The sequence below is a fragment of the Cetorhinus maximus genome, chromosome 1 (genome assembly GCF_964194155.1).
Source record: "Cetorhinus maximus chromosome 1, sCetMax3.hap1.1, whole genome shotgun sequence".
NCBI classification, from domain to species: Eukaryota; Metazoa; Chordata; class Chondrichthyes; order Lamniformes; family Cetorhinidae; genus Cetorhinus; species Cetorhinus maximus.
The window spans coordinates 233,573,030-233,600,041 of NC_135879.1; the positions used below are offsets into that span (position 1 = coordinate 233,573,030).

General features: G+C 43.6%; 1 protein-coding gene across 1 annotated transcript in view; it reads right to left on the bottom strand.

Moving 5' to 3' along the window:
• atrn (attractin) overlaps positions 1 to 27,012 on the bottom strand; it is a 364,031-nt gene that overhangs the window by 251,836 nt on the left and 85,183 nt on the right. The window contains exon 4 of the mRNA XM_078554529.1: positions 25,008 to 25,136. Coding sequence (XP_078410655.1) covers positions 25,008 to 25,136 — 129 coding nt within the window. The remainder of the gene's footprint in view (positions 1 to 25,007; positions 25,137 to 27,012) is intronic.

The window sequence follows — 27,012 nt, forward strand, 5'->3', positions numbered from 1 at the left end:
AGCACAATCTACACATGAACCTTCCAATGCAGGGCAGAGGGGACAATGTGTGCTGTATTGCTAGAGATGCCTTTCTGCTGATCACACATTAAGCTGAAGGTTTGTGTCTATTCCAATGGCTGTTAACAATCTAAGAGCAGGAAGACCTTTTCATGTCCTGGACAACATTAATCCCTCAACCATCACTGGCAAAATACAGTTTAACTGGTTAGTAACCATATTGCTGTGCAGAAATTGGCTTAACAGACACCAAACTTAAAAATAAATCATACTTTATCATGTGCTGGGGCATTTCAGACGCATGATAGGTGTTTTATATATGTGCAAGTCTTATGGCAATGCCTTAACTTTCATTAAATTTTTTTTATCTGCAAACAATGGAAGGTAGGCTGGCCATTTAGAGCTGCGTTAACATTAGAGTATGAAAATGGTACAATAAGGTACACATTAACTGTGACCAATGAGTTGCAAATAAATTACCAATGGCTAAAACTAATGGACTTAAATGGCAACCGTTATCATCAACATCATTCTCCCTCTAATTTACCCCACACAAAGAAACATTTAGAATTTCATCAACTACCCTCATTAAAAACGATCATTTAACAACTCGGTGTTTGTCTGTCAGGCTGTTTGATTGGTCGGTGGGTTGATTTGATAGGCAGAGCCTAGTGCACACAGAAGCACGTGGGGTACACAAAGAACTGGAGCGTGTGATGCGCGCTCAGCAAACATGCAAATGACTATAGGTCAAGCGCTGGAAAATGGGATTAGTGTAGTCAGATCTTTGTTGATCGGCGCAGACAAGATGGCCCAAATGCCCTCCTTCTGTGCTGCAAACGTCTATCAGTCAATGAGTCAAATGTTTGGTGGAGGTAACGAAAACAGCGGAAGATAAAGGTGTGAAATGAGATACTTAACACTGTTCCATTGCACAAACAGGGATATAATTGGTACCAGGGAATGGAAGACAATGTGGGAACCATACAAGATCCTGAGGGTTGTGGGTTCATGTCCCACTCCTGGAAACCAAGAACTGTGATTGTACTCAAAAGAGTTGCAATCTGTGACTGTTGATAACTCGAAAGAGTATCCTGAGGGAATTTGACAGGGTGGATGCTGAAAGGATGTTTCCTCTTGTGGGAGAAACTAGAACTAGTGGACAGTTTAAAAATAAGGAGTCTCCCATTTAAGACAGATGAGGAGAAACATTTTCTCTCACAGGCTCATGAGTGGTTGGGACTCTGTTCCCCAAAGAGCAGTGGAGGCAGGATCAATGAATATTTTTAAGGCAGAGATAGATAGATTCTTGACTAACAAGGGAATCAAAGGTTACAGGGGGTAGGCAGGAATGTGGAGTTGAGGCCACAATCAATCAGCCTTAATCTTACTGAATGGCAGAGCAGGCTCGAAGGGCTGATTGGTCTACTGCTGCTTCTAATTCACATGCTCCTATGTTCATATATTATCTATGGACAAATTTAACTTAGTGAAATCAATGCAATCTTGCTTATAGTGCTGGAATCCAAAATGCTTCAATGTCATGTTCAAGTGTTGCACCACTTAACATTATTCCCATTACTTTAATAACCAGTGAGACACCTGTAACCACCCATATCACAGAATCACTCCAGGACCTTCACCATCCTTCACCAGTTTCTCCAGACTTAACACATTTGGAAGGATAAAATCCAAAATTGGATGACTGACTTTCACTATTCAAGTGAATAAACTTTTCCATGCTCATTGTCAGACTATGTTGTAAACCCATGACAAATATTTGGATGGAACTTTATCGCCATTGTGAGCTTCAGTTTATGCTAACCCTGGCCAGAAAGAGGGTGGGATGGGGATGGCATCAGAGAGATGGAAGGTATGGAATTGGGATAGTGAGAGGAATAGCATTGGAAAGGTGGAATGTATGCAGAGCTATGAGAGGAGTGCAGAGGACTAGAACACAGGGTGCAAGTGTAACTGCCAACAGTTAGTGGTGCCAGCAGCAACAAAAACAGCGGAAGATGAGGAACATGAAATACCTAATACTATTCTATTACACAGTCAGGGATATACCATATATGTTGGCGTGTGAGTCGACCTTGGAAGCCTCAAAAAATCCCTCCAAAATGGGGGTTGACTTATACGCTGGGTATAAAAGTGAACTGCTGGTGTGGGTGTGGATAGCTGCCATCTTGGTTATTCGCTATGCGGGGTCCACTCTGTGTGGACATGCCTTAAACTTCCACGCACCTGCGCAATGCAGCCCAAAATGCCTGCTTGATCCCTTGCATATAGTTAAACACGTAAACAAGTAAAACGTGCATTTGTGAGGTGAAAAATTGAGGCTGACTACTTCTGTAACTACAGCATGTCATGGCTGAAAAGGGACGTCAACTAATATGCCCGAGTATACGCAAAAACATCATTTTTGGTGCCGAAAAAATGGAGTTGCCCTGTATGCTGGGTCAACTTATATGCCGCAATATATGGTAACTGGTAGATAGGGGTGTATTAACTCTCGACCAAGTTAACATATTTGGACCAAAGTCAGTTTAAGGGATGCATCCGTTAGTGGGTTTGCTGCTGAACAGGGGTGTAGAGAAGGCCTGTGCACAGTGGGGTGCGGGATGGAAAGAGTTGGAGGAAAGGACTGTGGTGTTGGAGGGGGAGCTTAGAGGAGTGGGGAAGGCCTGCTAGGGAATGTGGAGTTGCGGCTGTTGAGAGGGCCTGCCTGCGAAGAGTGCTTGTTTTCTTTCACGGGATGTAGGCATTGCTGGCAAAGCCAGCATTTGTTGCCATCCCTAACTGCCCTTGAACTGGGTGACTTGCTATGCCATTACAGAGGGCAGTTAAGAGTCAACCACATTGCTGAGAGTCTGGAGTCACATGTAGGCCAGGCCAGGTAAGGGCAGCAGATTTCAGTCCCTAAAGGACGTTAGTAAACCAGGTGGATCTTTATGACAAAAGCAAAGTACTGTGGATGCTGGAAATCTAGAACAAAAACAAAAATACCTGGAAAAACTCAGCAGGTCTGACAGCTTCTACGGAGAGGGATACAGTTAACATTTCGAGTCCGTATGACCCTTTATCAGAACTAAGACATATAGAAATGAGATGAAATATAAGCTGGTAGAGGGGGGGTGGGTGGGGCAGGTAGAGCTCAATAGGGGGCCAGTGATAGGTGGAGGCCAAGAACAGACTGCCAAAGATGTCATAGACAAAAGGACAAAAGGGTGTTGACGGTGGTGATATTATCTAAAGGATGTGCTAATGGGGACATTAAGGGTAGAAAGCAGGATGAGCAAGTGACAGATGGCCCTGGTGGGGGTGGGGTGGGGGGAAGGGATCGAATCAAAATGGGCTAAAAGGTGGAGATGAAACAATAGATCGAAATAAATTTTAAAATAGGAGGGAAAAGAAAAATATATTTGTAAAAAAATTATAAATTATTGGAAAAAGGGAGATCAGAAAGGGGGTGGGGATGGAGGAGAGAGTTAATGATCTGAAATTGTTGAACTCAATATAAGTCCGGAAGGCTGTAAAGTGCCTAGTCGGAAGATGAGGTGCTGTTCCTCCAGTTTGCATTGAGCTTCACTGGAACATTGCAGCAGGCCAAGGACGGACATGTGGGCATGAGGGCAGGGTGGAGTGTTGAAATGGCAAGCGACAGGGAGGTCTGGGTCATGCTTGCGGATAGACCGAAGATGTTCTGCAAAGCGGTCACCCAGTCTGCGTTTGGTCTCTCCAATGTAGAGGAGACCGCATTGGGAGCAGCAAATACAGTAGACTAAATTGAGGGAAGTGCAAGTGAAATGCTGCTTCACTTGAAAGGATTGTTTGGGCCCTTGGACGGTGAGGAGGGGGGAAGTAAAGGGGCAGGTGTTGCACCTTCTGCGGTTGCATGGGAAGGTGCCGTGGGAGGGGGTTGAGGTGTAGGGGCTGATGGAGAAGTGGACCAGGGTGTCCCGGAGGGAACGATCCCTGTGGAATGCTGCCGGGGGGGGTGAAGGGAAGATGTGTTTGGTGGTGCCTGCTGAGTTTTTCCAGCTATTTTTGTTTCTGTTGCAATAAAGATACTGATTTCACTGCAAATGCTTTGCTTGTCCCTGCTTATACTTTCATTCTATTTACTGCTCCAGTCATTTTTAGCAGTGGCTTAGTTGATCTAACTGGTCTTTCTTTTAAAAAGATTGATAATTTTTTAAAATTCATTCATGGGATGAGAGCTTTGCTGGCTGGGCCACCATTTATTGCCCATCCCTAAATGTCCTTGAGAAGGTGATGGTGAGCTGCCTTCTTGAACCGCTGCAGTCCATGTGCTGTAGATACACCCACAGTGCTGTTAGGAAGGGAGTTCCAGGATTTTGACCCAGTGACAGTGAAGGAACGGCAATATATTTCCAAGTCAGGATGGTGAGTGACTTGGCGGGGAAGCTTCCAGATGGTGGTGTTCCCATCTACCTGCGGTCCTTGTCCTTCTAGATGGTAGTAGTCATGGGTTTGGAAGGTGCTGTCTAAGGAGCCTTGGTGCATTCCTGCAATGCATCTTGTAGATGGTACACACTGCTGCTACTGTGCACCGGTGTTGGAGGGAGTGAATGTTTGTGGATGTGGTGCCAATCAAGCGGGCTGCTTTGCCCTCGACAGTGTCAAGCTTCTTGAGTGTTGTGGGAGCTGCACTCATCCAGGCAAGTGGGGAATATTCCATCACACTTCTGACTTGGGCCTTCTAGATGGTGGACAGGCTTTGGGGAGTCATGAGGTGGGTTACTCTTCGCACAATTTCTAAACTCTGACCTGCTCTTGTAGCCACAGTATTTATATGGCTAGGCCAGTTCAGTTTCTGGTCAATGGTAACCCCCAGGATGTTGACAGTGGGGGATTCAGGGATGGTAATGGCATTGAACATCAAGGGGTGATGGTTAGATTCTCTCTTGTTGGAGATGGTCATTGCCTGGCACTTGTGTGGCACGAATGTTACTTGCCACTTGTCAGCCCAAGCCTGGATATTTTCCAGGTCTTGCTGCATTTGGACATGGCCTGCTTGTGTCTGAGGAGTCACGAATGGTGCTGAACATCTGGATTTATCATTCATATAGTGCCCAAGGAGACAACAGAGGTCAGCAGTGGAAGGAGAAAGATATGCAGTGATGGACTGTGTGATTATTTACGTTGGTCACCTTCCCTAATTCTATTATCAATGCTCATTATCAGCTTTTTATCTTCTGTGTTTATGATGTTAAAATCACTACAAAGTGTGAGCAGTGGTTCAGTCAGAGCACTCTCACCCGAGTCAGAGGTACTGGGTTCATGTCCCACTCCAGAGACTTCAACACAAAAAAGCTAGGCTGACACTCCAGTACAATACTCAAGGACTGCCTCACTGTTAGAAGTGCCAATTTTTGAATGAGATATTAAACAGAGGTCTCAGGTAGCATAAAAGACCCCACTGGCACTACTTTGAAATAGGGAAGCCATCCCTGGTGTAGCTCAACGCAAGCTTGAGAAAGAGCATCTCATCTTTCGATTAGGCACTTTACTGCCTTCCAGACCCAACACAAGTTCAGCAATTTCAGATCGTAGTCCCATTTTGTTTCCCTTTATTTGCATGTTGCAGTTTCTCTCTTTTTTCCTCTCTTTTTTTATGCTTTCAGTCATCAGCTCTAGGCACATCTTTCATTTCTTTATTTCTTTTCTTCCCAATCTTCATTCCCTTTGGCCCTATAAGACTAACCGTTCTGTCATTCAATCTCTTCTGTCTTCCACCCTATCACCCTTGTCCCATCCACCCCTTGCTCAAAATCTATTATACCTCTAACTTGTTCCTAGTTCTGATGAAAGATTGTCGACCTGAAACATTAACTCTGCTCCCTTTCCACACATGTTGCCTGACCTACTGAGTACTTCCAGCATTTATTTCAGTTACCCCTGGCACCCTGGCCAATCTTTGCCTCTGATCAAAACTTCTAAAAACAATGTCTGATATGATTGCTGTTCGTGAGAGCTTGCTGTGCACATATTGTCACATTTCCTACATTATAACTAACAACGCTTGAAAAGTACTTCACTGGTTGTAAAACTTTTCTGGGGTATCCAGAGATTATGAAGTGCACTACATAAATGCAAATATTGCTTTTATATAGGAATACAATTTATGCTGGTGAACAAGAATGAATGAGAAATAACACTGAACAATCTGTTCAAGCATCAGCATTTCATCAGCTTTAGCTAATATGCTGAACTAAATTCAGCAGTATGAGCTTCCTTCGCTGCACAGAATAGGTTTATGAATAAAACAAGATGTTACTGCTTAGTGTACTTCTTTCCCCTCAGATGCCCACTGTAGTGGTGATATTATTTCAGAGTCTATCAGATGTTGCTGACGTCCTGAATCATTTAAAATTGCAGCCTCCTTCAGAGATCCCCAGCATCACAAATGCCAATCTTCAGCCAATTCGATTCGCCACACGACATCAAGGAATGGCTGAAGGCACTGGACATTGCAAATTGCAGGCCCTGACAATATTCTGGCAATAGTTCTGAAGACTTGTGCTCCAGAACTTGCCATGTCCCTAGCAAAGTTGTTCCATTACAGCTACATCACTGGCTTTTACTCGGCAATGTGGAAAATTGCCCAGCTGTTTCCTGTACACAAGCAGGACAAATCTAACCCAGCCAATTACCACCTCGTCAGTCTACTCTCGATCATCAGTGAAGTGATGGAAAGAATAATCAACAGTGCTATCAAGCGGCACTTGTTTAGAAATAACCCGCGCACAGCTGCTCAGTTTGGGTTCTGCCAGGATCACTCAGCTTCTGACCTCATTATAACCTTGGTTCAAACATGAACTAAAGGCCTGAACTCCAGAGGTGAGGTCAGAGTGACTGCCCTTGACATCCAGGCAGCATTTGACAGACAGTGGCATCAAGGAGCCCTATCAAAACTGGAGTTAATGGAAATCAGGGGGAAAATTCTCCGCTGGTTGGAGTCATGCCTAGGACAAAGGAAGATGGTTGTGGTTGTTGGAGATCAATCATTTCAGTTCCAGGACATCACTGCAGGAGCTCCTCAGCCTGGGTTCCTCGGCCCAACCATCTTCATCTGCTTCAGCAATGACCTTCCTCCCATCATAAGGTCAGAATTTGGGGATGTTCGCTGATGATTGGACAATGTTGAGCACCATTTGCAGCTCCGCAGATACTGAAGCAGTCCATGACCAAATGCAGTAAGACCTGGACAATATCCAGGCTTGGGCTGATAATGGCATGTAACATTCACGCCACACAAGTGCCAGGCAATGACCATTTCCAACAAGAGAGAATCTAACTATCGCTCTTGGACATTCAATAGTATTACCATTGCTGAATCCCTCACTACCAACATCCTGGGGGTTACCAATGATCAGAAACTGAACTGGATTAGTCATATAAATACTGTGGCTACAAGATCCAGGTCAGAGGCTAGGAATCCTGCAGCGAGTCACTCATCTCTGCAGGCACAGTGTCCCCACAAAGGAAAAGGGCGGTAATGCCAAATCTAGAGCCCCCTGGTTATCTAGAAGTATACAAGGTAAGGTAAAGCAAAAAAAAAAGCTTATGACAGTCACAAACAACTTAATACTGTAGAAAACCTAGAGGAATATAGAAAGTACAGGGGTGAGGTAAAGGAGGTAATTAGGAAAGCAAAGAAAGGATATGAAAAAATATTGGCAGGTAAAATCAAAGAAAACCCAAAGGTGATTTACCAGTACATTAAGAGCAGAAGAATAACTAAGGTAAGGTCAGGGCCAATCAGAGATGCACATGGTAACCTGTGCTCGGATGTTGAAGATGTAGGCAGGGTTCTCAATGAGTACTTTGTCTCTGTCTTGACAATGGAAAGGGATGAAGCAGATATTCTAGTTCAAGAAGAGGAATGTGAAATATTAGATACAATAAGTATAGTGAGAGAGGAAGTACTGGAGGGACTGGCATTCTTGAAGGAGGGTAAGTTACCAGGGCAGGATGGATTGTATCCCAGACTGTTGAAGGAAGTCAGGGAGGAAATAGCGGATGCTCTGACAATCATTTTCCAATCCTCACTAGATGCGGGCAAGGTACCAGAGGATTGGTGGTCTGTGAATTTTATACCATTATTTAAACAGACCAAATAATCAGGGATAGTCAGTTTGGTTGCGTTAGAGGAATGTCGTGTCTTACAAATTTAATCATATCTTTTTGAGGAAGTAACTAGGAGGATTGATGCGGGTAGTGCAGTGGATGTTATGTACGCGGATTTTAGTAAGGCATTTGACAAGGTCCCACACGGCAGACTGGTCAGAAAAGTAAAAACCCATGGGATACAGGGGAATGCGGCGGGTTGGATTCAAAATTGGCTCAGCGACAGGAAACAAACGGCAATAGTTGATGGGTGCTTTTGTGAATGGAAAGCTGTTTCCAGTGGCGTTCCACAGAGCCCAGTGGTGGGTCCCTTGCTGTATGTTGTATATATTGTTTCGGACTTAAATGTGGGTAGCGCGATTGGGAAATTTGCAGATGACACAAAAATTGGCCATGTAGTTGATAGTGAAAAGGTTAGAAGCCGTCTCCAAAACAATATAAATGGTTTCAGAGTGAGCGGACAAGTGGCAGGTGGAATTCAATCCAGGGAAGTGTAAGGTAATTAGGGAGGACAAACAAAGCTAGGGAATACACAATAAATGGGAGGATATTGGGAGGGGTAGAGGAAGTGAGACCTTGGAGTGCAGGTCCACAGATCCCTGAAGATGGCAGGACTGGTGGATAAGGTGGTAAAGGAAGCATATTGAATGCTTTCCTTTATTGGACGAGGTATGGAATACAAAAGCAGAGATGTATTGATGGAACTGTATAAAACACTGGTTAGGTCACAGCTGGAATTTTGTGTACAGTTCTAGGACCCTTGCTCTTCCTTATATATATTAATGACCAAGACTGTGGTGTGCAGGGTATGATTTCAAAATTTGAAGGTGGTATGAAGATTGGAAATGCTGTCAACTGTGATGAGGATGGTCTTGAACTTCTAATGAACTTAGAAACATCGGTGGATTGGGCAGACAAGTGGCAGATGAAGTTCAATGCAGAGAAGTGTGGGGTGATTCGTTTTGGCAGGAAAGTTACGGTGAGACAGTATACAATAAAGTGAGAGCCTCTAAAGGAGGTGCAGGAACAGAGGGAACTCGGTGTATATGTAGATAGGTCATTGAAGATGGCAGGGCATGTTGAGAGAACAGTTAATATAGCATATAGTATCTTAGGCTTATTAATAGGAGCATTGAGTACATGAGTTAGAAGGCCATGTTGAACTTGTAAAAGACACTAGTTAGGCCTCATCTGGAGTACTGCGTCCTGTTCTGGGTGCCACACGAGGAAGGGCGTGCCGGCATTGGAGAGAGTACAGAGGAGATTCATAAGAACGATTTCCGGGATTGAAGAAATGTAGCTATGAAGGTGGATTGGAGAGGTTGGGTCTGTTTTCCTTGGGGAAGAAAAGGCCGAGAAGAGACTTGATAGAGGTATTCAAGGTCCTGAGGGGTATGGACAGGGTAATAGTGATAAACTGTTCCTACTCAAGAAAACATCAAGAACTCGAGAGCACAGATTCGAAATAATTGACAAAAGGAGTAAATGTAATGAGGAATTTTTTTTCACCCAGAGGGTGGTCGGAGTCTGGAACAAGCTTCCCGAAAGGGTGGTTAGGGCAGGTTCGATTGAGGTATTCAAAAGGGAATTGGGTTGCTACCGGAAAAGAGAGGATGTGCAAGGTTACGGGGATAAAGCCGGGTGTGGGACTAGGCGGAATGCTCTTTCAGAGAGCCAGTGAAGACTCAATGGGCTGAACGGCCTCCTTCACACTGTGAAGATACTGCGATACTGTGACATAATTGCTCCGGAAGGAGTACAGAGGAGATTTACAAGATTGCTGCCAGAGCTTGACAACTGCAGCTATCAGGAAAGACTGGATAGGCTGAGGTTGTTTACCTTGGAACTGAGGAGGCTGAAGTGTACAAGATTACGAAGGACCTAGATGGAGTAGGCAGGGGTGCCCTGTTTCCCCTAGCAGAGAGGTCAATCACCATGGGGCACAGATTTAAGGTGATTAGTAGAAGGATTAAAGGGAACACAAGAGAAAACATCTTCATCCAGAGGGTGATGGGTGTTTGGAATTCACTGCCTGGCTTGGTGTTAGAGGCAGAATGCCTGAACTCATTTAAAATGCACCTGGATCTGCACCTAAAGTGCTGTAACCTGCAAGGCTACAGACCAGATGCTGGAAGGTAGATTAAAATGGGCAGCTAGTTTTGGCCGGAACAGACACGATGGGCGGAATGGCCACTTTTTGTGTTGTAATGTTTCTATGGCTCTGTCTCCTGACTCCCCAAAGCCTGCCCACCGTCTCCAAGGCACTAGTCAGGAGTGTGATAGAATACACTCCACTTGCCTGGATGAGTGCATCTCCAACAACACTCAAGCAGATTGACACCGTCCAGGACAAAGCAACCAGCTTGAATGGCACCCCACCCACAATCATTCACTCCCTCCACTGCCAACGCACAGTGGCAGCAGTGTGTACAATCTACAAAATGCATTGCAGGAAACCACCAAGGCTCCTTGGAAAGTCTGGCACACTGACCTCTACCTCGCGGAGGCTGAGCGTCAACTCGCAGACGTTTCCTCCTACCTCTCCCTGGACCATGACCCCACCACAGAACATCAAGCCATTGTTTCCAGGACTGTCACTGACCTCATCTCCTCTGGAGATCTTCCTCCCACAGCTTCCAACTTGATAGTCGCCCAACCTCGGACGGCCCGCTTCTACCTCCTACCCAAAATCCACAAACAGAACTGTCCTGGCAGACCGATCGTGTCAGCCTGTTCCTGCCCCACGGAACTCATTTCTCGTTATCTTGACTCCCTTCTCTCTCCCCTTGTCCAGTCCCTTCCCACCTACATCCGTGATTCCTCTGACACCTTACGTCACATCAACAATTTCCAGTTCCCTGGCCCCAACCGCTTCCTCTTCACCATGGATGTCCAATCCCTCTACACCTCCATCCCCCACCAGGATGGTCTGAGGGCCCTTAGCTTCTTCCTTGAACAGAGGCCCCAACAATCCCCATCCACCACTACTCTCCTCCGTCTGGCTGAACTTGTTCTCACACTGAACAATTTCTCCTTTAACTCCTCTCACTTCCTCCAAATAAAAGGTGTGGCTATAGGTACCCGCATGGGCCCCAGCTATGCCTGTCTCTTTATGGGGTATGTGGAACATTCCTTGTTCCAGTCCTACTCCGGCCCCCTCCCACAACTCTTTCTCCGGTACATCGATGATTACTTCGGTGCTGCTTCATGCTCTCGTCGGGACCTGGAAAAATTTATTAATTTTGCTTCCAATCTCCACCCCTCCATCATTTTCACATGGTCCATCTCTGACACTTCTCTTCCCTTCCTTGACCTCTCTGTCTCAATTTCTGATGATAGACTGTCCACCAATATCCATTACAAGCCTACCGACTCCCACAGCTACCTCGACTACAGCTCCTCACACCCCACTTCCTGTAAAGACTCCATCCCATTCTCTCAGTTCCTTCGCCTCCGTCGCATCTGTTCTGATGACGCTACCTTCAAAAACAGCTCCTCTGACATGTCCTCCTTCTTCCTTAACCGAGGTTTTCCATCCACGGTCGTTGACAGGGCCCTCAACCGTGTCCGGCCCATCTCCCGCGCATCCTCCCTCACGCCTTCTCCTCCTTCCCAGAAACATGATAGGGTCCCCCTTGTCCTCACTTATCACCCCACCAGCCTCCGCATTCAAAGGATCATCCTCCGCCATTTCTGCCAACTCCAGCATGATGCCACCACCAAACACATCTTCCCTTCACCCCCCCTGACGGCATTCCGTAGGGATCGTTCCCTCCGGGACACCCTGGTCCACTCCTCCATCACCCCCTACTCCTCAACCCCCACTTATGGCACCTCCCCATACCCACGCAGAAGATGCAACACCTGCCCCTTCACTTCCTCTCTCCTCACCGTCCAAGGGCCCAAACAATCCTTTCAAGTGAAGCAGCATTTCACTTGCATTTCCCCTAACTTAGTCTACTGCATTCGTTGCTCCCAATGCGGTCTCCTCTACATTGGAGAGACCAAACGCAAACTGGGCGACCGTTTTGCGGAACACCTGCGGTCTGTCCGCAAGAAAGACCCAAACCTCCCTGTCGCTTGCCATTTTAACACTCCACCCTGCTCTCTTGCCCACATGTCTGTCCTTGGCTTGCTGCATTGTTCCAGTGAAGCCCAACGCAAACTGGAGGAACAGCACCTCATCTTCCGACTAGGCACTTTACAGCCTTCCGGGCTGAATATTGAATTCAACAACTTTAGATCTTAAACTCCCCCTCCCCCCATCCCCACCCCGTTTCTCCCCCCCCCCCTTTTTTTTTCAATAATTTATATAGATTCTTCTTTCCCCACCTATTTCCATTATTTTTAAATCTAAAACTAAAACCTTGTTAGTCTGTCCACCCCACCCCCACTAGAGCTGTACTTTGAGTATCCTGTCTTCCATTCTTAATTAGCACTTTTCTTAGATAAATATCACCACCTTCAACACCTCTTTGATCCTTTTGTCTGTGACATCTTTTGATTATCTGCTCCTATCACTGCTTGCTTATCTCCACAATCACCACACCCTCAACTTCTCTCTTCCCCCCCCGCCCCCACCACCTTAAACCAGTTTATATTTCTCCTTTCTCCTAACTATGCTTCAGTTCTGCCGAAGGGCCATGAAGGCTCGAAACGTTAACTGATTTCTTCTCCGCCGATGCTGCCAGACCTGCTGAGTTTTTCCAGGTAATTCTGTTTTTGTTTTGGATTTCCAGCATCCGCAGTAGCTTTTAGCTTTTTGTTTTTAGCTCCTTGGAAAGTACCTTCCAAGCCCACAACTGCTATCATCTAGAAGGGCAAGGGTAACAGATGCATGGGAACACCACCAGCAGAAATTCCCCTCCAAGGCACACACCATCCTGACTTGGAAATATTTTGCCGTTCCTTCACTGTTGCTGAGTCAAAATCCTGGAACTCCCTCCTTAACAGCACTGTGGCTGTACCTGCACCACAGGGTCTGCAGCAGTTCAAAAACCATCACCTTCTCAAGGGCAATCAGCCAGGCCCACATCCCATGAATGAATAAAGAAAAAATTTAACATAAGACTGAAAACATGCTTGTAACAGAATCAGATTAAATACAAGTCTCTGTACACTTCTGCATCACTGAGGACACAAGCAGCAAGCAAACAGCTTGTAATGGGATAAAGAGATCTTAATCTGCAGTAAACTATATTTAGTTTTGAACAAACAGCATGCAGGCATCAATGACCCACATTTGTTTAGATTTACTTTGCCAGTTTGAGCAAGTCACAGTTGTGCATTTTACCTGGATGAAAAGCTCAAACCAAACCCAACATACAATTCTTTATTTTGAAAAACTGATCATCCATAACTGCTACTTAATTTTCACCAAATGGTAAAAAAGTTCAACTGTTATGCTCTCCAAAATGCAAACCTTTATTAATGAGGATTTAAAATATACATTAAAAAAGCAGGGCATGAATCAAAATTCAAGACGACAAATTTTACTCTAGTGAAACACAGCAAACACAGGTAAGCCCTAATAGGAGAATAAAAATTCAGTCTTCACAATACTTTCACCACATTAATTACCGCCTACAAACTACTCGGAGCTCACATTCTACAGCATCTGCTTCTGATCCTATTCATAGAAGGGGTGACAAAATTGACCTGTCACCATTCACTAGCCAATAAAAGAAAAGTGATGAAACTAAAATATCACCAGGACTAGATGTACGTTTCCACAGCGGTTAAGAAGGTTGTGAAAGAGACTGCAAAGCTGCTAACTTAAAACTTTTCAAAATAGAAATGGAAAATGCTAGAAACAGTCAGGAGGTCAGGGAGCATCTGTGGAGAGAGAACCAGAGTTTATTTTCAGATCAATGTCCATTTGTCAGAACTGGAAAATGTTAGATATAATTTCAAACAAGTACGGAGACAGGGAAGTTGCTTGGGGTGGGGTTAGATTGCATGTTAAGTTCAAAAGGCAACATGTTAGATGTCATGAAAATAACATTTTTTCATTATATTATTGCGGCTTATTGTAAAGTAGGTTTATGGGTGTGAGTGTAGATGGTTCTGTCTCACAGATTTAATTGAATTAGAGTCAGAAAGACTGCGAGCTTGAAATTATCAAAATAAGTTAGGGGTAAAAGGCATTTGAAATGTTAGTGAGTAAACATGGATGAGCGCAGCATTTAGGGTGTAAAGGAAATTTGCATTTTTAGGTAAGTGAAGGGGTTGTTTAGATTACAAAGAAATGATAGGATATTTGTAACTAACAAGATAAGCAAGGCCAAGCAGTGTATTTATTTTTCCCAAAGGTACTAACCACATTGGTAACGTGAAAGATTTTTACAAAAGCAAAAAACTGCGGATGCTGGAAATCCAAAACAAAAATAAAAATACCTGAAAAAACTCAGCAAGTCTGACAGCACCTGCGTAGAGGAGCACAGTTAACGTTTCGAGTCCATATGACTCTTCAACAGAACTCTTCTGTTGAAGAGTCATACGGACTCGAAACATTAACTGTGAAAGATTTTTATATTGTTAAATTTCCAAGGACATATAGAACAATGGAATTACAGATTAGAGAGAGAGAAAACATTTATAATGAGGGAAGAAAGACTATGTCGGGGTGTGGTCATGTAAAATCCTGAAAGGTACACATATGACAGACTTGGAGAAAGCCTCTAGCCACTTTTGTAGATGTCTGCTGTGTCCAGTAACTAAAGTTGTGTTAAAAAGCCTTTGGAATTCGACTGTAAAATGGGTGCATATAGTAAACCTGCTGGATGGTCTATCTAAATTTAAAATCTATTTTGGGACTGTTGCCTTAAAGGGGGTGTGTAGTTGGGAGTCAGGTCAATTAGGAATTTTGGGATTTGTTATGGTACTAAGTAACTGTAATGTTATGTGCTTGAAATCTTTTTTTTAATAAATATTTTAGTTTAGTTTTTAAAATCTCCAACGTTGTTAGTGGATCCATTACTTCTGAATTCAGTGCACCAATCTTCTCATAATAAATACAAATTGCAAAACCATTGTGATAACGTGGCCAAGTTTCCCTTGTGGACTTGGTCCGCCTGGCACACATCACCCACCACATAATAACAAAGGCAGGAGAGATTAAATGATAAATGGGATGATGGTGCAGGCAAAAAGAGATTATAATGGGACAAGAAACAATAAAGAGTTCTAAAGGAAGGATAAATGGAAATAACAGAATCAACAGCTGCCATTAAAAAAATGAATTAAATGGGGCAGAGATTAAGATCTCAAATTGTTGAGCCTTATGCTGGGTCCAGGAAGCTGTAAGTGCCCCATCAAAACATGATGTGCTATTCCCTAAGCTTACATTTGACGTCATTGGTACAACATAGGAGGACGAGGGCTAAGAAGACAGAGTGGGAGTGGGGCAGAGACTTAAAATGACCGGCCGCCAAAGATTGGGTCACGCATTCAAACTCAACTGAAACTTTCCACAAAATGGTTACTCAATCTCCATATGGTCTCCCCAATGCAGCGATGCCTGCACCATGAGCAGCAAATACATTATACTATATTGAAAGTACAAGTAAATCACAATTTCACCTTCAAGGAATGTTTGGGACCAATAATTTTAGATCATAAGTTCTGTACCTTTTTTCCCTAGCTATCAGGTGCTTATGATGAATCTGCATTTTCCATTCGCACCTCCGGCAATCCTGCCTTTGATTTCTTTACTTATCCCATCTCCTTTTGCCTTGTATCATCATGCCCTTTTGTCATTTAATCTCTCCTGCCCTACATTCTAACACAGACCTTCTCCCCATTCCCTTTGATGTCTTTGGCTTCTGTACCTGTAAAACTTTCTCTAGTTCTGACAAACGGTCATCAACTTGAGACGTTAACTTAGTCTCTCTCTCCAGAGATGCTGCTTGACCTAAGTATTTCCAACATTTTCTGTTTTTATTTTTGCATTAAAGCGTATGTAACACATGATTAAAGGGGTGGCTAGAGTAAGAAAGTACAGAGTAGGGATCAATCACATGTTTTGGTTTAGCCCCAGCAATCTGTGCTGGGACTGTTTTTGGTTTCCCATTTATACAAGCGATGTGTCACAACACATTACAAGGAAATATTTAAGCGACAACAAATTAGCAAAGTGGGCTAACATGTGAGAGATACAATTAAATGCAATAGATATGTGAATAAATGTACCCTGACAAAAACAGCTCAAGGGAGAACAGCCTAAATGATCAGATGGAACGTAAGATGCGTCTCGCCACATCCCTTTCCTCACCACATGGGTGAAAATTGGCCCTTTAGTTCTCATCTGCATACAATCACTGAGTGACATCACACCAAGACATCATCAGATTCCAAATGTCTTCCTTTTTCTTCTTAGACAGACCCTTGGGGCCGAGGATGACGTTTTTCCACAGCAGGTTGTGGGTCCGGGGGTGACACAAGTTCCAAATGTATAGTGACAACTAATGTCCTTTAAGGAAAGAAATCTGCCATTCTTACCTGTCTGGCCTACATATGGCTCCAGATCCACAGTAATGTGGCTGACTCTTAACCGCCCTCTGAAATGGCCTAGCAAACCAATCAGTTCAAGGGCAATTAGGCACAGGCAACAAATGCTGGCCTTACCAGTGGCAGCCACATACCATGAAAGGAGAAAGGAAAAGAAACACTCAGTTCCACCTTACCAGCATCAGCCTTGACTTATGCACAGCTTCCATGCTTGTCAGACTGCTTGGCTGACATCCAGTCCTGAATGAGGTGTATGTCCTCCGATTAAACATGGGAAGACCAGAAATACTGCATTGGCCACCCATAACCAAATTCATTCCTTCACCACTATTTCCAGCCCCTCACTGGCCACCACCGCAGGTTGAACCAAATTGCACACAACTTTTCGGTTTAATCTATAACAGTATCTGAGCATTGCTGGCAACACCAATATTTATTGTCTATCCCTAATTGCCTTTGAGAAGGTGGTGGTGAGCCATCTTCTTAAAGCCCTTCAGCCCATGTGGTCTATGTACACACACAGTGCTGGGAGAGTGTTCCTGAATTCTAACCCAGCGACGCGATGACAAGATGTTGTAGTTCCAAGTCAGGATGGTTGTGGCTTGCAGGGGGTGATGTTCCCATGTTTCTGCTGCTCTTGTCCTTCTAGGTGGGTTCAGAAGGTGCTGTCAAAAGAGGCTTGACGAGTTGCTGCAGTGCATCTTGTAGATGGTACATAGTAATATGCCACTGTGCCACGCGGGTGGTGGGAGTGAATGTTTCAGGTGGTGCATGGAGTATCGATTAACCAGTTGCTTTGTCCTGGATGGTGTCAATGTTTGACTGTTGTTGGAGCCCCACACATCCAGGAGTGTTGAGTATTCCATCACACCTTGACTTGCACCTTGTAGATGGTGGACACGTTTTGGGAGTCAGGAATTTGCCGCAGAATTCCCAGGCTCTGACCTGCTCTTATAGTCAGTGTGTTTATGTGGCTGGTCCAGTTCAGTTTTTGGTCAATGGTAACCTCCAGGATGTTGATGGGGGAGTTTCATGATGGTAATGCCATTGAATGTCAAGGGGAGATGGTTAGATTCTCTCTTGTTGGAGGGGGCCATTGCCTGGCACTTGTGTGGTGCGATGTTACTTGCCACTTATCAGCGCACACAACTGAATTTTTTCCCTGTCTTGCTGCATGGAGGCATGGACTGCTTCAGTATCTGAGGAGTTACGATTGGTACTGAACATTGCTCAATCATAAGCCAACATCCCCACTTCTGACCTTACAATGAAGAAAAGGTCATCAATGAAGCAGCTGAAGATGGTTAGACGTAGGACACTACCCGGAGGAATTCCTGCAGCGAAACCATGGGACTAAGATGATTGGTTTCTGACAACCACAATCATCTTCCTTTACTCTAGGTCTGACTCTTGCCAGTGGAGAATTTTACCACCACCTACCACTGACTTAAATTTTATTAAGCCCCTTGATGCCACATTCAGTCAAATGCTGCCTTGATGTCAAGGGCAGTCATTCTCACCTCATCCCTGCACCATTACCTATCGTTTATAATGATATGACACCATGGGCTTATTTACTGTACGAGACACAAGGCACCAATCGCTCATAAGGGATTGGGTAAATATGTTGCAGGTTTATTTATTAAGACTAGGCACATGAGAACAGAAATACATAGGTATAAAGCTTGCAAAGCTGTGTGTGTGCACTCTGCTCAAAGCAAAAGTGAAACTAATTCTGGATCACATGACATTTCACCTTTCGTGATGTCAAGCAAACATTGCATATTACAACATCCCCTTCCTTTTAAAAGATACTTGCCCCCCCCCACCCTTTCTACAGAAGTATAACTATTTACATGTTCATATTTAGTTACCATTACGTAAGTTCATAGAACCAATGAATCTGAGTATTTAAAGTGTAAAAGTAATCTGTGGGTATGCCCAGATCTTGTGATGGTAACATTGTCTGGAGGTTTCTTTAATTGCTCACAGTGATTTGTGGGATTGTCGTTCTTGGATGTCATTCCTGGTTGCCTAAAATGCAATAGGACTGTACGGTGGTTAAGGATCAGGAATAGATCTGGTTTGTCCTCAGTTACACCTCACATTTGCGCTTTTTTGTGTAATAACTTCATAGAGCTTTGGTTCTGAAATTTCTTGTCACCTCAGCTGGTTGCCAAGTACCTTCTGTGGGATCCTGAATGCAAACTTGCTGTCCCAACTGTAAACTTGGCAATTCTGTACCTACATTTTTATCGTGCATGTTGGCCATCTTCTCTTGTACTTTTAGAAGCTGCTCTCTCGTTTCTCAGGGACTAGAATGGGTAAATTGGTATGCACTGGTCTGTCAAACACGACCTCTGCTAGTGATGGAATAACTGCACTTAAAAGTGCCGCTCTCAAATGTAACATTGCAATGTGTAGATCTTGCTTGGTCGGTCTGTCTATATTTGAGCATTAGGGATTTCACCATGCGGATCGCCTGTTCAGTTAGGCCACTGGATCGAGAGTAACGATCAGGAGAAGCAGTAGCATAATCGATATTCCACTTCTCACACCTGAAACGGCTTACCAATAAATTGTAGGCCGTTTTCCGTAATGATTTCTCCCGGCACACCAAATAAACTGAAAATAGACAGTTGTGCTTTATGTATTGGGCAATCATTGGATAATGGGGTACTTAGTAGTAGTCAATGATGACGAAGTCAGTGCCATGGACATGAAAGAGGTCAGATGTGATTTGGGACCAAGGACAGGTAGGAACTTCATTTGGAATCAACAGTACTTTGTGCTGACTTGGCATATGCTCTTGACATGCTTCGCACATCTTGACAACAACTTCAATATCATTGTTCACACCCGGCCAATAGACTGCCTCTCTTCCGGGTCTTCTCATGCAATCTATGCCCATGTGTGAATCATAAAACTGAAGAATATAAGGACGCAAAGATTCTAATATGACAACCTGCTTGCTTTTAAAAATGTCTTCCCGGGAGATGTCTGGCTCATCCCAATAAGGTCAAAATGGTATCTCGTGTTCGTGGGCATGTTGAATTGAATCAGGCCATCCTTCGATGATGGCTTTCCACAGTTTCTGTCGTGTAGAATCTTTTGCCGTTTCTTCTTGTAGCTGCTGGCATTTATATTGCATAAAATGTACCTGATCAATTTGGAGAGCATCTTCAAGTTTGATGGCAATTAACTCAACTTTGGATCTAAAGAGATATTTTTTCTTTTCGCTGGGTTAGGCAATCTGCTCAGTGCATCCAATGTGTCCATTAAGTTACCCTGGCTTGTACCTAATCTCACAGTCGTAACCTTGAAGCTTTATCAAGAGATGCTGCAATCTCAGCGATGTACTGGTTAATGGTTTTTGCCAAATCATCTCCAGTGTCTTGTGGTAGGTCTCTAACACAAATCTTTTGCCAAATAGATAAGTATGAAAACGCAGGATTCTGAACACTAAAGCTCACATTTCATACTTAATATTGGAGTAGTCGGACTGCATTACGGACAGAGATTTTAAAGCACATGCAATCGGTTTATCTTTTTGTAGTATGCATGTTCCCAGACCTTTCTGCAAGCTATCTATATCCAGGGGATCATAAAATTACAATGTTGATGCTTCTAATAATGACTGTTTCAGTGCTTCAAAGAGGTATTGGCGGTCTTCATGCCACAGGAAAGGTACATCCTTTCTCAACCATTTCCTTAGCGATGAAGATTTTTGAGCGAAATTGGGAATGTAAGGGGACAAAAAATTAAAGAGGCCTAGACATCTTCGAAGATTGTCCTTGTCTTGAGGAGTTGGCATGACATTAATATCCTATATTTTACTTGGAACGGGACATATACCAGCACTGGAAAAAATAGAACTGAAGAAATTGATCCGCTGCACATTGATGTCACATTTCAGTCTGTTGAACACTAATCCTTCATTACGTGTCGCTTGCATCAATAAGTGCAAATTATGGTCATTTCTTGCTTTGTTCTTCCCACAACAGCTTTATCATCTGCTATATAGATGCATCTTGGTACAGTGCATGTATATACAGTGCCTGTGAGCTTGAAACAGATACTGGCTAACAGATGGTCCAAAAGTAAGTCATTGAAAACAGTATTGCCCAAATGGAGTACAAAATGTGGTAAGCTCTTGGGGCTTCTCCGCGAGATGTACTGACCAGTAGCCATGCAATGGCATCAAACTTCCAGAAGAATTTTGCACCTGCAAATCTCTGATTTAACTCTTCTAATGTGGATATTTTGTAAGAACAACATATCAAAGCTATGTTTAAACATCATGGATCGAGGCAAACTCTCAGTGATCTGTCCTTCTTCATAATAAATGATTGAGCTGCATCAATCTATGCTCTTGTACTCTTATAAGGATTCCATCTTTCTCCATTTTGTCTAGTTCAACCTGCAACTTATCTTGTATGTGTATGCTGCACTTAAGTGGTGGATCAATTGATGGACTTGTATTCTCCTGCAAGTGTAACATTGCAGCTCCCTTGAAACTGAAATTTGTCAAAACATTCTGAATATTTCAATGTTAGGTCGTGAACTGAGGTGATGGTAGTTGTTTCTGAGGCTAGTCTGCCTTGTGACCACTGACTGATTCCAGGATTGTTACTAATGTGAAGTCACGACATGCTGTTAGCCATGCCACCACAATGCCTTTAGTTTCCACAATGCAGAGCATCTGTGACACCCAGCAAGGTCAATTGTACTTCAGTTCTAGGACTATAGATCCTGCACATAGAATTAGTCAACCAAGTTTTACAGTAGTAGGTTTCTCTATGGCCTTCCACGTCTGTGGATATGTGTCTTTTAGAATTCGCAGAGGTAGTATGTTGACGCTTGCCCATGTATCACTATTGGCCAATAGTTACCAACTCTCTTAGGACAGATCATTTGAATCTTGGGAAATACTTCAGGCTGTTTGATGGCATTATATTTTCCGCGAGATTGAGGTATGAAACATGTTAGTCTCGTCGTGCACGTAAACGTCATCGTCATGTTTTGGTTTGTCAACCACCTCATGTATATGTTTTTGATAGTCATTCTTATTACTTAAAAGTAATCGTTGTGTACGGTCAGACTGGATCAACGCACAGCTCTTTGTAGTTGCATCAGCCTTTGCTCTGGTACACTGCCACTGCCCCTTTCTGCCACATGCCATACAGAATTGATGAAAAACTGGGCATTTCCTTGGTGCATGCAGAAAACCAACCTTCCACATGTTTTGCTAGGTTTGGGTGTTCTAGTGAATGCATCAACAATTGGGGCTCTACTTAGGATCTGGAAGCTTTGTTGAACTGCAATGATCTCTTCATACTCATCCATCCTTGAGTAGCTCTTCGATACTGTACATTTTGGGCTTGCCCAGCAGATCATTCTGGATTGTTTCCTTGAGCATGTATGCAGTTACCAACTCAACAATTCTGTTTCCTAGCTCTGCGTTTGAAAAACCACAGTACGTACTCTTTTCTCTGCATCTGCTGACAAAGTAGTCCATGGATTCTGTAGGCTATTGTGGAAATGACATGAATTCTAGTCAATGACTATGGAAGTTTAACTTGATTCTGAACTGGTCTTTCACTGTAGTCTATCTTTTGGGGGTCCTTTAGCTCTTCTGCTGTTAATCCTGACATGTTCAGCCTGTGTAGATCTTCATTCCCAATTGCTAGGTAAATTTTTATGGCTTGCTTGTCTGGGTCAGACACACCTGGATCAAGAAACCATAGCTCTGCACACTGTTTAAACATTTTGAATTTGGATAGTAGGTCAGCTGCATCCCAAATCAAACTGGGGAATTTTGTGGACATTCTGACAATATCCCTTTGACCTTCCTTCTTCTGTAGTACCTGGGGTGAAGGTGGCTGCAGCCACTTTCGCATGCTTTTCTGAAACAACGGCCACAAAGGCATGTTGCAGCAGGGACGCACCACAGAGTAATGACATCTTTGCTTTTGCTTCAATTTAGTGTTCAGTAACTCCTGAAGCCACCCGTTGTAATCGCAACCAATCACAGCCTGATCACGATGATGGTTTTCTCGGGTTTTTATTGTTTGACTTCCTCATTATCGATCCGGCCCACACCCTGGTTACTTGCCTTCCTCCACTTGAGCTCACCTAGTGCTGGTCCTCTCAATGAGCTGGCTACTTATGGAACTGATAGGCTATGCACTGCAACCACACCATGAGGGATCTGTCTGCTTGCCAGCACTTTACTTGAGCACAAGCTCAGTGCTGCGTCTCCAAAGCTTTCCTTCGCAGTCACCACACTGCATTTTCAACGCTCGCTGATGCTGCAACATTATTGCGGACTGACCAATATATCGAGGGTCTCCTCATGCCAGGCAGCATGATCCGAGGCTGTTCACCATGTCATACCTGTACTTAATTTTGCTGCCACCTGTCTCACCGCCACTGATCACCATATTGTGTTACTATTGGGATATAATACACCGGGCTATTTACTGTACAAGGCACAAAGCACCAATCACTCATAAGGGTTTGGGTAAACACATTCTGGTTCATTTACTAGGACCAGGCACATGAGAACAATTATATAGGTACAAAGCTTGAAGAAGTCAGAGCTGTGTGTGCGTGTTCTGTTCAAAGCAGAAGTGAAACTCAGAATGGATCACATGACACATTTCCCTTCATGCTGATATCCCTTAATGGCATATTGTAACACTGTCCATGTTTGGATCAAAGCTGAAATGAGGTCTGGAGTTGTGGCCCTGGTGGAATACAAACTGAACATCATCAGCATGTTATTGCTTACTAAGTGAAGCTTGATAGCACTGACGATGACACCTTCCATGACTTTGCTGATGTCTGAGAATAGACTGATGGGGCGGTAATTGGCCGGATTGGATTTGTCCTGCTTTTTGTGGACAGAGTGTACCTGGGCAATTTTCCACATTTGTTGGGTAGATGCCAGCGTTGTAGCTGTACTTAAAACTGACCTCTTCACCTTGACCTCTATATCCTCTCTATCAGAGACCAAGTTACAATTCCATAACATTCCCCCTTTTTGCCTCAGAGCTTCAGCCTTCATTTTTGCCTTTCTCACCTCAAGAGTCAATTATGGCAGCTTTATCCTGGGCAGGTTCCACCTTGCACTATCCAAACCTCTGCTGCCCTTATCAATTTTTATCTGATTACACCAATGTTGAAAGCACCGTATCAATGCAAGTTGTTAAGTAAAATAACTAGAGCCAAAGAAACAATATTTTTGAGGGGGAACCAAAAGCTTGGAGAGTTGACTTTTCAAAAAAGGTCATAAATGCAGGAGGGCTTTCAAAGTGAATTCCATAGTGTGAGAAACAGCTGCTGAAAGCATGGCCACCAATTGCAGGCCAGTGATAGGGAGTGAGTGCAAAGCATTTTTCTGCAAGCTACTGAATAATTGTCAACCTTGTTGAGGAAAGCAGCACAATTTTTGTCGAAGTAACCTTGTTTAGATGGTATGTCTTTCATGAAGCCATTGAGTAAAGCACCGTCTCTATTGGTTATCTTATGCTTATAGAATCATGAGATGGAAACTCTTAGTTGTCGTTTACTGCTTATTGTGAAATGTGCACAAGCTAGCAGGTAGCTGTTTGACTTGGGAGACATTGAAATTGATCAAGGCATGTTCCAAGTCTCTTAAACTAATGGATTCTTTTGTTGTATACATGTCTGGGTTAAAGCATAGGTGTTACAGGGCCACCAGGATTTGACTACCTCGGAACCTGATGATCATTGAGCTTTGCCAGGTTGTATTGCAACATGTTAACAGAACACTTCGAATTTTAACACTTCCCTTCTTGTACTGTTGCCTCCATAACTGTTGGATATTCTGCAAATTGTATGAAATTTGTATATCTGCAAAACACGCTGGTTACTTTTACATGGATAAAAAACGTAACTTAATAGAAACAGAAGTAATCACCAAACTGTAGAATATTATGCCATCCTGTAAATTAGCACGCCCATGAATTCAAGAGGAACTCAAAAGAGCATGGTGTGACAGATGTTAAGGCTCATTTCAAAGCTGAAGTACATAATTTCAGGATATCAAAAAAAAGATGCACTATGACACTGGATGGTGGTAGGTTCCAGTTGGGACTTTGAGCTACCTTCGTACTCATCTAACTAAGTAGGCAGTAAGAATTCAAATCTTTCATCATGCAATTTACCAATCGACAGCAAGTTTAGGTTGGTATTGCATTTGAAGTCTTATTTACTGAACCCATACTCCCATACTTATCTATTTTATTAATTCTCTTTTGTGAATTTGGTTTAACTGTGAACTCTCAGTACGTATTTCCATACTGCTTGGTACTTACGTGTATGTTATGTTAAATCCAGTCAGATTATAGGCAGCATCGCTGAAAAAATGCAGCAAAGCATAGCCAGATCTTGAAACAACTTCAGGTACAGTCTCATTCCCATTCTTCTCGGGTACGATTAAACCACTGACGGAGAAAAAGAGAACAAAAAAATCAGTTGGTGTTTTGGAAACTATAAAGCACTCAATTTTAATCAGTCGTGAAGTGCGCATTTCATAAAATTTATACAAGCTATCTGGGCAAGTCTCTGTCTCCAAATTCTGCCCAGGGTAGGCAGACAAAAAACAAATGGAGAGGACATTTCACCAATCATCCCTTCTGCCAAAAAGCATCACCTCACTTCTCTGCATTAAATTCCATCTGTCACTTGTCTGCCATTCAGTTAGTTTATGTCCTGTTTTTGTCAATTAATATCAGCCTCACTGTCTACCACTTCTCCCAGTTGGTTGCCATCGGCATATTATGCAATTTCACTCGGTATTCCAATATCCAAGTCATTTTTATACATCACAAGAACACAAGAAATAGTAGCAGGAGTAGGCCATGTGGCCCATCAAGCCTGTTCAATACAATCATGGCTGATCTGGACTTCAACTCCATTTTCCCACCACCCGCTCCCGACATCCCTTAATTCCCCGAGACACCAAACATCTGTCCATACCAGGTTAAAATGTATTCAACAATGGAGCATCCACAGCCCTGTGGAGTGCAGAATTCCAAAGATTCATAACCCTCTGAGTGAAGTAATCCTGAAGACTATGCCCCTATGTTTTAGACTCCCTGACTAGTGGAAACAATCTCTCAATGTCTACCCTATTGAGCCCCTTCAGAATTTTGTAGATTTCAATGAGATTGCCTCTCATTCTTTTAAACTCCAGAGAATATAAGCCCAATTTACTCAGCCTCTCATTATAGGACAAGCACCTCATCCCAGGGGTCAATTAGTGAACCTTCGCTGTACCGCCTCCAATGTAAGTATATCAACATCCTGAGGGGTTACCATTGACCAGAAACTGAACTGGACTGGCCATATAAATACTGTGGCCACAAGAGCAGGCCAGACACTAGGAATTCTGTGGTGAGTAACTCACCTCCCCACTCCTCAAAGCCTTTCCACCATCTACAAGACAAGTCAGGAGTGGAATACTCCCCAACTGCATGGATGAGTGCAGCTCCAACACTCAAGAAGCTTGACACCGGGAAGTGTAAAGCAGCCTGCTTGATTGGCACCACATCCACAAACATTCGCTACCCCACCACTGACGCACAGTGGCAGCAGTGCGTACCATCTACAAGATGCACTGCAGGAATTCACCAAAGCTCCTTAGGCAGCACCTTCCAAACTCGTGATTGCTACCATCTAGAAGGGTAAGGGCAGCAGACACATGGGAACACCACCACCTGGAAGTTCCCCTCTAAGCCACTCACCAACCTGATATGGAATTATATCGCCACTCCTTCACTGTCACTGGGTCAAAATCCTGGAACTCCCTTCCTAACAGCACTGTGGGTGTACATACACATGCATTGCAGTGGTTCAAGAAGGCAGCTCACCACCACCTTCTCAAGGGTAATTAGGGATGGGCAATAAACGCCAGCCTAGCCAGCAACACCCACATCACATGAACGGATTTTAAAAAATCCTTTCTTTAATGTGGAGACCAAAACTGCACACAGTAATGCAGATGTGGTTTCACCAAAATGCTGTACAATTGTAGCAAGACCTTTTTATTCTTGTACTCCAATCCCCTTGCAATAAAGGTTAACATGCCACTTGCCTTCCTCATTGCTTGCTGTACCAGCAAGCGAATTTTCTGCATTCCTTGTATGAGCACACCCAAGTCTCTTTGAAACATCAACACTTATAAGTTTGACACCTTTTTAAAAATATTCTGCTTTTCTATTCTTACAACCAAAGTGAATAACTTCACACTTCCCTACATTATACTCCATCTGCCATCTTGTTGCCCACTCTATATCTCTTTGCAGCCTCTCTGCATCC